Source organism: Pistacia vera, unplaced genomic scaffold, assembly GCF_008641045.1.
Source record: "Pistacia vera cultivar Batoury unplaced genomic scaffold, PisVer_v2 Contig331, whole genome shotgun sequence".
Classification (NCBI taxonomy): domain Eukaryota; kingdom Viridiplantae; phylum Streptophyta; class Magnoliopsida; order Sapindales; family Anacardiaceae; genus Pistacia; species Pistacia vera.
The window spans coordinates 50857-65564 of NW_022196148.1; the positions used below are offsets into that span (position 1 = coordinate 50857).

The window sequence follows — 14708 nt, forward strand, 5'->3', positions numbered from 1 at the left end:
TGGAAAAATAAAAAGATGTACGATTTCACAAAACATGATGATACAACTAGCAATCTGGAAAATTTCTTCAGTGATATTAATTAAACTTGAAAGTAAGTTTAGAATTACAACAATGGTTTCTTTCAGTAACTATAAGCATCAGGTCTTGCCTGACTCCACAGCTACTGCTATAGATCCATTGATAATGGATTAAAATTCATTTGAGGACCACTCAGGACTGTTCATCTAACAAGATTTCTCAAAACTGTTTCAGCACGCTGCTCAAATTTCGGTAGAGCCCATTCATGCTGAAGGATGTCAAGACCGTCTTTCTCAGCACCCAAGCTCTGACAAGGGGAAAAAAAAAAAAACACCCATGGTTTAGGAGATATTCATGGTGCGGAATAACAACTTGCAGATAATTCTATGAAATAAGCTGACAAACAAGTTCTCAAATTCAAGTTTCTTTTTTGTTATGTTCTCAAAATACCAAATGACAATCAAGTCAATGCCAATAAATATTCCCATCCAACGTATCTAAGTTCAGTGTAATTTATAAACAATCAGATCCATGCTTAATCATCCCACAATTGATTTCCCCTCTAAAAGAATGTTACATTCACATCTGTCGAATGCCCAATTTCCAGAGTATTACCCAATCAAATAAAAACAGGAGAATAGCAGTCAGAACTATGGAAAAGTATCAGCAGAGACCCCATTAAGATACAGCTGAACATAAAAATTCCAAAGCATGAAGAACTTCTTAAGCGATCAAGTTGAACACATGATAGAGGATAAGCTATGATTAGTTGCTTAGAAGGAAACCATGTTGTTCACCAGGCAGTTAAGAGGAGTTATGGCCATAGCTAGGCAATTACAATATGACATAAAGTTGGTGTCTTTAATACAGTTAGAAAATAGAGGCACCCGAGTGAATGCATATATGTCCAAGCACTTTTGTGTGTGAATGTGTGTTACTATGCATGTACATGGGCAAGAGAGATACATGATTCAGCTTCTAATGAACCCACATTGATAATGTCAATTCTATTTCTTTGTGCCTCTTTTTTACAATATTCGCTTATATTTAAACAACATGCACTTTAAACACCAAACAACTTAATCAGCAAGCCTGTATCCACGGGTCAATATTAGACCCCTATATCTCTCAAAAACAAAGCTCAACTACTGAACTGGCAACCCTAGGGCCCAACAACAAGTGGACTGTGTGAGCAAGTAGCAGCCTCTACCTCCCCATTTCCTTGGCCAAGAGGCCTTTTACGCTTTTCACAGGATGACTGCTTGAACAGTCAAAAGCATAAATTTCCTCCTCAGGGAGTCACTTTTCCTACATAAGGCCTCACCTTTCCCAGCATCTCCCTACACTTGGAGCTCACATTCATGGCAAATGCTTCCCCAAAAAAGTTGATATTATAAAGTCAAATGCTTAGTTGGCATGATCTTATTAATGGCCTGTTAAACATAACAAGGAACTTCTATGCTTCATGGCTACTACAATTCTAAGACAGATCTGAAAACCCATTTCAATCAAAGAAGCCCTGCCTCAATATAATCTTAAATTAATTGTTTTGCTAACTGTACCACCTGAAACAAGAAAACTGTTATGAGGTGCATAGGGGAAGAACAACATCATAAAATACTATAGTTGACTAACAAAAGGCAATTGACCCACATTAATTGTTTGTTTCATCAGTTGACAGTGATTGGGGGCACAACCAAACAAAAGGAAAAAAAAAACATAACAGCATTTGATACCCTACACCAATTCCACTGTTGAGAATAAGCGGAACAAGAGCTTGTAAATCAGTCTCAGAAATACGATTAACCGCTTATTATATGATATAAAGCTCTTGCATAAGCTGAAGTAGAAAATAGAAGCCCACCCCTGCAGTGGTTCAAAACTTCTCCATAGAGAAGTACATACTACTTGCTGCAAGATTCCACAAGTTTACAGTAACACTCAATGCCCTAGGGCATCATTCTGAAGAGACTTGCTCTATTACAAAGAATCCTCCCAAATAAACCTAACAAAGTTAATATCGTCAACAGCCATTCAGCTATAAACTAGCGTGTAACCAATAATTTCTTACATAGTCAATCTCTTCTGTTTGTGGTGGGTATACTACTACCTTTACACTATACTTAAGTTATATGCATGAAAAAGCCCAAGAATGTTAAGTCCAGTCCATGTATTTCTTGAAAAGTAACTAATTATTAAAAAATTATGGGTCCACAAAATATCAATCAAGGAGACCTACTCCTCATCAAACTTAAGTGCACAGCTTGAAGACGAGCACAATACAGAGAGATATCACATTAGACAACAAAAAAAGGGAAAAGCATACTAAGCCTTAAAATAAACTCAATAATAACCCAGTAAAAGTTGTACCTTTGAGGGATCAAAACCAAACCCACTCATTTGCATCATCCGCTGTGTATCATCAGTAGCTGCATTAAGAGCATGATACTGTAAGTTTGTAATATTCAACAGTAACTAAATTATTGCTGAGCCGGAAAAACTAGATTAAGATTACAGTGTTTGCAGTATTGCAAGAAGAAAATCAACATGGAGACCCAAGTTAAAGCAAATAACAACACACAAAGTTTAAAATTTAATAGAATCAATACTAACCATTTTCTTCTCCAAGAATGAGGCTAAACAAACCCCTTAATCCAAACAAATTGAGGAAATACCTGAAATAAAAATAAACCAGTTTTCAATAATTAAATTCAATCAACATAAAGGTGCCCAAGCAATTAACACAGACTCAGATCAAAATGGAAAAAGGAATTCATGAATTAACTTCTTGATCCACCAACATCAGAAAATTACCATGATCGACTACTGACATAGCTAACATCAACAGTGCTCAAGTCAATCCCATTCTGTAACATTGACCTGAACCTCTGAGTCAGTGGGAATGGTATCTTGGCTGTGAAGATATACAAGAATAAAAAGAAGCATCAGATACATATTACAACATAACATAAAGTAACATTAACAAAATAGTAAATGTCTAAAGCAAAACACAGAGATATCGTATGGGGCACATAATCAACCAAATTCTGGGAAACAGAAAAAGGTAAGACCACTACATTCTACTATCATCTCAACCAAAAAAAAAAAAAAAACTAAACAAACAACAAGCCACACAAAAAAACCACATTTTGTAACCAAGATAGAGAACCGTACCTGCAACAAACCCAGAGAAGAAAAAGTTGACCCAAGCAAAAGTAAGTGTCTGGCCAGCACAAAGATAACAAACAGAACTGTCAGTATCCCATCATAGCAAAGAAACCATAAAAACGTTAATAAGATATTTGATTACTCACCTGGGGTATGATCATAGACAGATTTTTCTTCATCATATCCATAGCCATGTTGGGATCAGAAAACATTTGTGCTTGCGGATTTTGAGCCTGCCCTCTTGGAACATACAATAACCCATTTTCCTACCACCACGCAACAAACATACAAACATTCCCGTATCAACAACAACAACAACAACAAAACTGCAAGATGTTATAATAAAATGGGAGAATTTCACAACCCAGACAGTTAAAAGTTTAATTTTTTTTTTTCTTTTGATCAGAAACCAGCCTTACAGCTAAGCTCCATGAAATTCTCAATTTTATCATCATACTTATCGATAACTCTTCTAAACCGAAATTAAATTTCAAAAACTGCTCGGAATTAACTAACTAACTAAGAACTAAATTATTCAAATTCAAAATAGGGAACAAACCTCGTTACTGAAATAAACCCTACGAGCACGAAACGACTTGGCAGGGATGAAATTGGCGCCGGCACGTAAATTGCGCGCCCTAAGAATCACCTGACTATTTTTTTTATATAAAAAAAAACAGAGAGAGAATAAACAATAATAAAATTGATAAAACAGAAAGGACATATTGAAAAATTGAATTAAGAGAGGGCTTGCCCTTCTTTGACGATTTTGGGATCGGGAACTTGAGAGGAGCGCATGAGTTTAGAGACGAAGTAGCGGAGGATGCCGATGAGTACCATCACTACTGATAAAGGAATTAGAACCCAGTCTCTGATCGCCGTGTCGAGCACCAGATCTTCCGCCATTGTTTCTTGATTGACGATCACGATCTCTCGTTGAGTTTTGATTCGGAGGATAATGCCGACTGCTGAGACGGGAGACTCGATGCCAAGGGGAGCTAATGCGTTTGTAGTAAAAATAAATTGCCCAGAAACGGCGCGTTTTGGTACTCGAGTGTTGTCTCTTCTTTGGAAACGACACCGTTCTTTGGTCTATAAAACAAATTGTATGCGAGTAAAGATAGGTTAATAAATGTTTTTAATAAACACTGATGTAATAGCTTGATAAGTTCACGTTTGGTTAGACGGATCTATTGTGAGTTAACAAATTATGAATTTATACGTAGCGTTTTGTGAGAGAAAATAAGAAGAGTTTGTAAGTGTAATATTATCGATTATGAATATATTGTTATTTAGATGAAGATATTTTTATGTAAAAGTATCCTAATTAAGTTGGTCCTATTTTATTGAATAGTTGACAAAACTCATTGTTGTTTGAAGAAATCATCCACTTCGAATTGATATTTTTTCGCAAAAAGCAAACATAAGATAACATATCTAGTCTTTCATTGAGGTTTTCGAATAGTAGTCCCGAATATAAGTTGATTATGTTATGCCTTTTAAGAAGATCAAATAATTCTCAATCATGATCCTTGCAGATTGGATCTTCTATCTAATCTATAAAAAGAAACTCTAAACTTAATATCTTTTTCTTTGAATGAGATCCCAATTCCAATAACGGTTTCATTAGATATCTTACTATTAGAATCCCACTTTTTTCCAACCAAATTTCTCCACCACAGCGAACCCCAGTTCGAATTTTGCATGATACATTTTTTTATTCATTGGGAGAACCCAAGTACTCTCTTTCGGATCTAGGAAAAAGTTCTTACTGAAAGATACATGAGCAAAACAATCAACCTATTTCCATGGGGATCATTCACTGTCATGCACGGAAGGTGGTTTTGAAACTTTTAAAGGAAGATTCTTAACTTGCAATGTGATGGATTCTGCAATGGCTTCAATTCTTTTCTTTCGTGGTGGGCACTTTCCTTCTTTGGCATTCTCTTATAAAAATATCCTCTTCCTTCCTGTTCCCATGGAGATCGAACCTCATTTTTCATTATTTCTTTCACCTTCAAAATGAGTTTGGATGGTGAGGCGCCGGGGAGTAGGAGGTGTGGAGGGAAAAAGAAGAAGATGGGAGGAGGAGGCGGAGATAAGGAAGAAAGGGAAAGGGAAGAGGAAGAAGATGGGAGGAGGAGGCGTACTGGGGAAGAAATGGGAAGGGAAGAGGGAAAAAAAAAACAAAGCAAGACCAATTTGCCTTTTTACTGTTAAAATAAAGGAAATATAATTAATTTAAAAGTGAGTATTTGGAATAAATGAAAATAACAAAACAATGACCCTCTTGGAACCACATTTACAATAGCAATCCCATGTGGCTTGAATCTTGATCATATAATTAGCCACGTCGCATGTATGTGGTCCAAATTCCAATAATTTCTTAATACTATCTCTAGTCCCAACCTCACTCGGACCCTCACCTTAAAAAAAATAATATTAATAAACAATACTAGGACGAATAAAAAGCTAATTAAAACTTGACAACTTTCATCAAACCCCACACCAACTTCAGTCTTCTCAGCTGGCTTCACCATTTCAATATATCAACCAATGTTACAACAATGAATTTCAGAGTTGCAACTGAATCCCAATTTAACAGTGGGTTTATTGGCAACTGGGGACTCAGGAGTTTTTCTCACCGGTTCTTTAGTTACTCTTTTCTGGGCTTCTCGCGCTGCCATTGGCTCTTGTGGAGTTGTCTCAACAGTCCTGCTCTCCTCAGGTGTCTCATCCTCGGGCAATGTTGTAGCACCTGGTTGAACCTGCAAGATCCAAAACATTTTAACGTACGAAAACAATCAAAATCCTCATGTGAATCTTACAGCAAGACTATCAGGCAAATCAATTATTGCATTAGATTATACACTGCATAAAGGCATGAATATGGTCCTGGCAACCCCGACCAAAAAACCACAGCCAGCAGTTTCCTATTTTCTTTTATTATATAAGATCATTTTTACCAAGTTAAACATTAGAAAAACTTATCAGGATCACCATGCGTGCAGATGACATAATTTTAGTGATCACACATGTCACAAAAACAAATAATTAAGAGATTGATATATCATATTTTGAAACTTTTTTGGTGGGAAAGTGTCATTAAGGCAAACCTTGAGTGGAAAAAGGTTGATTTACTCTATATAATAAAGTAAAACTTAATAAAAAATATATTGAACAACCAATCCTGATAACATTAAGTTGACACAAAACAGACGCTACATACAAAAGAATTTTGCTGCTCAATGATCAGTTACAGATATAATGTATCATATATATATAGATACATACCTTAACGCTGGCCATTTGGAAAGGAAAGAAAAGGGAATAATTAACAGAAAGAAATATAGATGAATAAGCAAAGAGAAGGGTTTTTGTGAGTGTAGTGAGGAGACGATGAAGAATAAAAGACTAAAAGAGTGTATATATAGACGTGTAAAAGAATGGTGTGCGAAGCACTTTGAAGAAAACATAGGCAATTGCGCTCTGTCTAGTTGTAACTTCATTTGTCAATTAAATTATCAATAATACTATATTTATACAATAAAATCTTACAAAAATTTCTATACAAAGTAATGTGACAAAAAATAAATAGAATAGTGAAATAAAAAATCAAAGTCATTAAATTCACTTTTCCATTTATATTTTATCATACCATCATACCACTTCGTACGAAGATCTTTGTAAAATTTATTTATAAATATAGTATTACTCTTAAATTATTATTATTGCATTATTATTTGATTTACATTATCATTTATATTATTAGTGCTTTAAACCGTGCAAATTTTAATTTAATTTATATTATATGGTTGTGCCTATTTCTCATATCACTATCATGTCTTTCTTTTGAGCTGTTATCATGCGTTCATGTGCTTCAATTTCTATTTGATTTCCCATTTTACCTTAATTTCTCATAATTTAAATAAATAAACAATTAATTTTTTTTTGTAATTTGTAACTCTTACATTACAACTAATCACAAATATAATCAAGAAGGGCGGATCTAGATCATATTGAGGGTGGGCCACTCTCAAATTTTTTTTTAAAATATTTATGTGTAATTTTTTTTCTTTGTATGACAATTTTAAATGTGGTATCACATTTTATTTTGGGTCACTCTAATAAACAGTAATAAATCCATAAATTTCTGTAAGATAAACTAAAATAAAAATTAATTATACATTAATATTTTTATTTATTAATATTTTTGTTAAGATAGATCAAAATATATAAATTATACATATTAATATTTAAAAAAAATATTAAGGGTGGATCTTGACCCACTTAAAAAGTGGTTGGATCCGCGCTGCTAATAATTTCTGAATCCACTACTACTTAATATAATGTCACGGGTTAATTCACTTTAATTAAACCCTTTTGAGAGTTTCTATGGACAAAGAAATTAATTGTATATATTCAATTTCTTGTGTGTTTGAAACCTCCTATTTATTCAATTTAAACTCAAAGAGCCCAGAAATTTAAAATTAGAATTTTGCATATTAAAAATAAAATAGAATTAAGGGTTATCTTTAATTTTGTTTTTTCTTTTAGACAAAAACACAGAAAATTTGAACTATACATTGAACAACCAATCCCGATAACATTAAGTTGACACACAACAGACGCTATACACAAAAAAATTTCGCTGCTCCGTGATCAGTTTTAGATACATATATACCTCCTTCATTTGGAAAGCAAAGAAAAGAGTTTAATTAACAGAAAGAAATATAGATAAGCAAAGGGCGCTAGAGCTTTCGTGAAGAGAAGATCATGAATTTAGAGAAGTACATTTATAGTTATATATAGTTAGAGGGTGTAAAAGAATGGTGAAGCAGTTGAAGTTGAAATTATTATTATTGTTATAAGTATCATTATAATTTGCTTTAATAATTGTTGTCAAAATCAAATATGTTTCGTATTTTTATGGTTTTTTTAATTTCAAAAAAAATATCGATTTTTAATTAATTAATGGAGGCAACAACGGTAATGGGGCGGTGGCTAATATATGGAACCAATGTCCTGCTACTTGTAATCCATAATTGAAAACACACCGAACCAATGTGCTTACCAGGCTGGCTAAATAGAACACGTCTTACGAAAAATCTCACCTCTAGCGCTTATCAGGCTGGAGCCCATGTGCCACCAATCACGTTTTACAAAAATTATTACTCGAAAATCACGCTAGAAGTGCTTACCAGGCTGACTAAACAAAGCACGTCTTACGAAAAATCTCAGCTCTAGTGCTTACCAGGCTGGAGCCCATGTGCCACCAATCACGTTTTACAAAAATTATTACTAGAAAATCACGTTAGAAGTGCTTACCAGACTGGCTAAATGGAGCACGCCTTACGAAAAATCTCACCTCTAGTGCCTACCAGGCTGGAGCCCATGTGCCACCAATTACGCTTTACAAAAATTGTTGCTCGAAAATCTCACCTCTAGTGCTGGTCAGACTGGCTAAATGGAACACGCCTTATGAAAAAAATATCTTACGATAAATCCCACCTCCAGTGCTTACCAGACTGGAGCCCATGTGCCACCCATCATGCTTTACAAAAATTATTGTTCGAAAATCTCACCTCTAGTGCTTGTCAGGCTGGCTAAATAGAGCACGCCTAACGAAAAATACGCCTTACGAAAAATCTTACGACAAATCCCACCTCCAGTGGTTAGCAGGCTGGAGCCATGTGCCACCAACCACGGATTACGAAAATTATTACTCGAAAATCTAACCTCTAGTGCTTACCAGGCTGGCTAAAGAGCACGCCTTACGACAAATCCCACCTCTAGTGCTTACCAGGCTGGAGCCCATGTGACACCAATCACGCCTTACGAAAATTGTTACTCGAATCCCACCTCTAGTGCTTACCAGCTGGCTAAATGGAGCACGCCTTATGAAAATTGTTGTTCAAATCCTACCTCTACTGTTTACCAGGCCGGCTAAATGGAGCCCATGTGCCACCAATCACGCCTTATGAAAATTGTTGTACGAAAATCCCACCTCTACTGCCTACCAGGTTGGATAAATGGAACCCATCTCCCGCTAATTGCGATCCATAACTAAAAACACACCAATCACGCCCTCTGGAAATTGTTCTCTTTCAGTCGAGTAGCAATTAGCAACTAAAGAGCAGGGTAACCAGTGCGAACATATACAATATATATGCTATTTTGTTGGATCTAAGAGAATCAAATTCATAGTTTTCTAAAACATTAAGAAGCGTAAGATTAAACTATGCACTAATCATGATTACTGAAAACTAAACAAACCATTGAAAAGGATCAAGTCCAACAAATGGACAAAAATGTTTTGAGCCGACTTAATGTTATCAGATCGATCAAGTCGAACAAAACATATAATAAAGTACAACTTAATAAAAAAACACTTGAACTATATATTGAAGAACCGATCCTGATAACATTAAGTTGACACAAAACAGAGGCTATATACAAAAGAATTTCGCTGCTCCATGATCAGTTATAGATTAGATAACGCTGGCCGCATGAAATGCAAAGGAAAGTGTCTACTTAAGAGAGAGAAATTTAGATGAATAAGCAAAAGGAAGAGCGCTAGAGTGGCTTGTGAGCGGAAGGCAAATCAGTGAATTTATAGTAATCACCATAAGACAGTGTGGGACCACTGCCATGTGTTTGAGTATGACCTACACTGACAATTATCATTAATGACAAATGGTACAGTTATCGAAAAATAGATATGAATTTATACATAACAATATAACATTATTATAACCATCAATTAATTATATAGTAATTTTTTTTTTTAAATAATGCCACATTACTGAATGCATAAATTCGTATATATTTTTTTTTTTCGACAATCGTAACATTACTCATCATTAATGTTATTATTGCTTTAAATCATGGAGATTTTAATTTAAACTAGAGTAAACGACGTGTTCTCAATAACTTCTCATCTATGGTTTCGTGACTCTTAAATTATTAAAAAATAATCATCAATATCTGAAATTTCTCTCCCAAGTAGCCTCGAAGTCTCAATTTTTTTTTCACTCTCTCTCTTCTAAGCCTCATTTCTTTCGCGTCAACTCCTTCCTTTCTCCTCCTCTTCCCTTTTCTTTCTTCTCTTTTTATTATTATTCTTCCTTTCGTTTTTCCTTCTCTTCTTCTTGTTTGCCCCTTACCAATTTGGAATAATCTCAACAGGTGAGATATTAACATTATTATCTATTAAAAAAAAAAAAAACACACACAATATGTATATTAAAAAGGAAAAAAAACACTTCAATGACATCGAACCATGAAAAATCTGAAATAGTATCATGTAAAAATTGAGAACTGTAAATTACATTATTCATCCATAAAAAAGAATTCATATCGTAGCCTTGTTAAGCATACGAATTTTTCAGGCCGGATTTACACCGTTCCCGTGAACCATCTCTACCCATTCAACCGCCGTTTCAGGCCTGATATAGCCAGATTCCGACACCACCGAACACCCCATCACTTCCATCTGAATCCTCACATCACCCTCACCAAAACCCCTCTCTTTCATTCTCTGATGCCTCCAATTCCACTCATCTTTCCGCATTCCAAGTCCTTGCAAACCGTCGGATTTCTTTGGTGCTGATTTGTGGTTTGCCGTTTGAAATGTGTTGTGTGTAATTACTTGGTCGCCGACGATTCCCCATCATTTCCAACCTTCCCACCACCTATTTGACAAAATTCCTCACCCAAAGCCACCACCCAACTCTCCCAAAACATTTGTCCATAAATATGATTTCTTCCTCAAAGCCATCATAATAAATCTAACCTTGTGAACAATACCACTATCCTACTCCCAAATTCATGAGAAGAATAAATAATTTAAGAAATAAAATGGGAGATGTTAATTCATTTTTAATAGACAATTTACATATAATGGATGGTGTGCATAGCAGGAATCGTACTACAGAGGCTTAGAATGTGGAGGTGGCGGAGTGAAAGATGAACTTGGGAAAGGAAAGATGAGTGGAATTGGAGGTATTACAGAAAAAAAAATTAAAGGTTAAAATCACAGAAAGTTGAGAGCGAGAACAATAGGAGGTTTGTTATCACAGCATAGAATCCATTGTGATTTAGGAAGAAATTAGGAAATGACGGGTTGTTTGGATTTACTGAACTTCATACTATAGTTTATTAATTTGGCTGGATGGTGATGGTAGCTGGGTGGTGGTGGCGGCAGTGGTTGGGTGGTTGGAGATTGGAGATGGGGATGAAGTGAATGGTTGAAGAAAAAGGGTGTTATTGAAATAAATTTGAAAATAAGATGGTAATTTAATTCTGCTAATTTGGGGGTTAAAAGTGATTGTTTATTTATCAAGAGTAATTTGATAATAACACTTATTAGATTCCAAAAGCCACTCACATATTGATTTAAGGGTGAGAATTTATAATTTATGAAAGTAGGAGCAAAAACTTGTTGATTCGCAGAACTTTGGATGGGAACATGCCGTTACTCTTTCGGCTCGTTTGAATGGGGTTAATATTAAATAATTAGGATAATATTTTTTAAATTGAGCAGATGATGTTCGATTGGTTTGTAAAAAATTATTCTGTAAATCTTTTATGACAAATAGTGGCATTTGGGGGATAAGTTGTTGGGAATATTAATACCATTGGGAGGGGGGGTGTTATTTTAACTTACCCAAGGTAATCTAATTTTGTTTCCCATATTGCCCTTAAATAGTTGCGCATTTGGTCCAAATTAGTATTATATTTGTTAAGATTTACAAAACACCCAATTCACTCATGCAGACCTTTTGTCCTCACTTTTTAAAATTTTATGGATGACATTGCCCTTGTTATTGTCATTATTTGCAGAAATATCATTGTATCCAGAACTAGCCACCGTGGACCGCCAACTAAGGCTGCCAAAAGTCGTCATAATAGCGTACAACCGGCCATATATGGCCGGCCATACGTTGGTGAGGCCTTTTCCGACCTTGTGATCGATGGTAAAAAATAATCAGATATAGCCGTTTCACAACCAAAGACATGGCCATTTCACAGCCACATCTTTGGCCGTGAAACGGCCATGGCCAAATCTATGGCACTGTCGACGTCATGGCCAGATCTGTGGCACCGTTGGCTACCGTTGGCTACCGTCGACGGTGGTGGCTGGCTGTCAGCAATGGCTTGGGATGGGTAAAGGTGTTTTTGTTAAGTTTAAGACGTTTTTCGTTGCTAAGGTGTTTTTGCTGAATCTAAAAAGTATGGGGTTAAAAAAAATTATTCAAAAAATAATAATAATAAGTACTATCATATTAATATTTAAAAAGAAGCGCAATTTTATAATCTATATAACATCTATTTATCCTCTCAACCAAATATATTATTCACCAATTTATTCGAACCAGCCAAATAAATTTTTTAAACATCCCCAGTAATCTTCAAAGTGACTCTTTATTCCGTTAATATAATATCTTTTATAATAAAACATTCAAACTCCCCATTAAAATTATATGGTTGTGCACTTGTGCCCATATCTCGTATCTTTCTTTTGAGTTGTTATTTATCATGAACGCATCTTCAATTTCTATTCGATTTCCCATTTTACCTTTAATTTCTCATAATTCAAATAAACAAACAATTAATTTTTGTAATTTGTAACTCTTACAAGTAATTATAAATATAATTTCGTGTATTAATTCACTTTAACTAAACGCTTTTTAGAATTTCAAGAGTCAAAGAAATTAATTACGTATATTCAATATCTTGCTCTAATTAATTGCATATTTGAATTTTGAAACCTTCTCCTCACTCAATTTGAACTCTGTTCGGTTTCAAAGAGCCCATAAATTAAAAATCAGAACTTTGCCTGTTAAAAATAAAATAAAAGTAAGGGTTATCTTTAAATTTGTTTTTTCTTTTAGAAAAAAACACAAAGAAAATTTTAATTTATTTTATTGAATAATAAAAGAAAAGCCCAAAAATTATATGAATGGGGTTACTTTTACTATTGTGGTCAAATCAAATTTGTTTTGTATTTTAAAGGTTTTTTTGGCCTTTCACTCTTTTTTTTAATTTCAAAATAATATATTGATATTTAAGTAATTAACTAATAAATAATTAATGGAGGTGATTATCAGTCGACAAAAGGCGACAACGGTAATGGGGCGGTGGGTCACCAACTGCAATTTGCAATAATTCGAATATAAACACACTGGTCACGCCGCACTCTATTTTGAAAATTGCGAACGTGGCACGTCTTGCCACCCTTGACTTGGTCCAAATCTGGAAGCGTCCGTGCTTAGAAATAAGGGTCCGATAAATAATCCGAAAATCAAATCGAACCGATAATCAAATCAAAACCAAATAAAAAATTAGATTTTTTTATAAACTAGTTCTGTTTGAAAAAAAATTCAAACCGGTTTAACCCTAAATATAAAAGCAAAAATTTTTTTTTTTTACTCAGTCCTCACCCAGTCACGCTACTCCATCCACATTCGTCTTTCTCTGTCTCCATTCTCCAAATCTGAAAATTTCAAATCTCTACACTTCCACTTCGTCAATCGTTTGTTCGTCACTTTCAAAGTTCCAGACTCCAGTTCGCCGGCAGTTCCAATCTTCCACACCGCGACTTCATCCACAGTCCACTCCATCCACAGTTCGTCAGTTTCCCACCGTGAGCTATTGAGCAGAGCTGACTCCATCCACTGTCCAGTCACCGTGAGCTACTTCATCCACACCGTGAGCTACGTTAGTCGTTCGCTAGCATCTAACACTCCAGCAAACTCCACTCTCCAGTCAAGCACTCACGCCATTGTCCCACCGTGAGCAGACTCTTCTCTCCAAGCTCCGATCTGGCGAGCTTCACGTTCACAGTCCACAGATCACTCTCCAGTCAAGCCACCGTGAGTAGACTCCACCGTGAGGCTTGAGTAGACCCACCTTGAAGAGACTCCACCGTGAGGCGTGAGCAGACCCACTGTGAGGCTTGAGCAGACCCACCCTGAAGAGACTCCACCATGAGGCGTGAGCAGACCCACCGTGAGCATTGAGCAGACTCTTGATTAGAACTTTCTTTGTTTTGTTGAACATTGTGATTTGAAGACAGTTTGTGTTCAAAATTAACTATGTTTTAATTGTTTATTTGTGTGGATTTGTTAGATTAGAGAAAGAATATTTATTTGAAAATGTTTTAATTTGATAGCGATAAGTTGAACTCTGTGATTTGAAGACAGTTCGTGTTCAAAATTTGCTATTTTAATGTTTATTTGTGTGGATTTGTTAGATTGGAGAAAGAATATATATTTGAAAATGTTTTAATTTGGTAGCAACAAGTTGAACTCTGGGATAGTGTGATTTGAAGACAATTTTTATTGTTTTTATTGTCATTTTCTTAATTGTGTGGATTTAAATCAATTAGTTTAGTGATAAGTTGAACTCTGTGATTTGAAGACATTTTATGTTAAAAATTAACTATGTTTTAATGTGTAATTGAATTCTTTATGTTTTTATTTCATATTCTGGATTCAATGTCTGCAAATAAGTAATT

The 14708-nt window shown here is 35.0% G+C and overlaps 1 protein-coding gene across 1 annotated transcript; it reads right to left on the minus strand.

The window, feature by feature from the left end:
- LOC116137560 (ER membrane protein complex subunit 3) lies at positions 1 to 4093 on the minus strand. The gene is made up of 8 exons (XM_031423253.1): positions 3942 to 4093; positions 3747 to 3840; positions 3334 to 3453; positions 3194 to 3242; positions 2834 to 2933; positions 2633 to 2694; positions 2390 to 2448; positions 1 to 326 (listed from the first exon to the last, which is right to left on the minus strand). Exons 1-8 carry the CDS (start codon positions 4091 to 4093, stop codon positions 222 to 224), a joined length of 741 nt encoding a protein of 246 aa, XP_031279113.1. The 3' UTR covers positions 1 to 221.
- Between the last annotated feature and the right edge of the window lie 10615 nt (positions 4094 to 14708).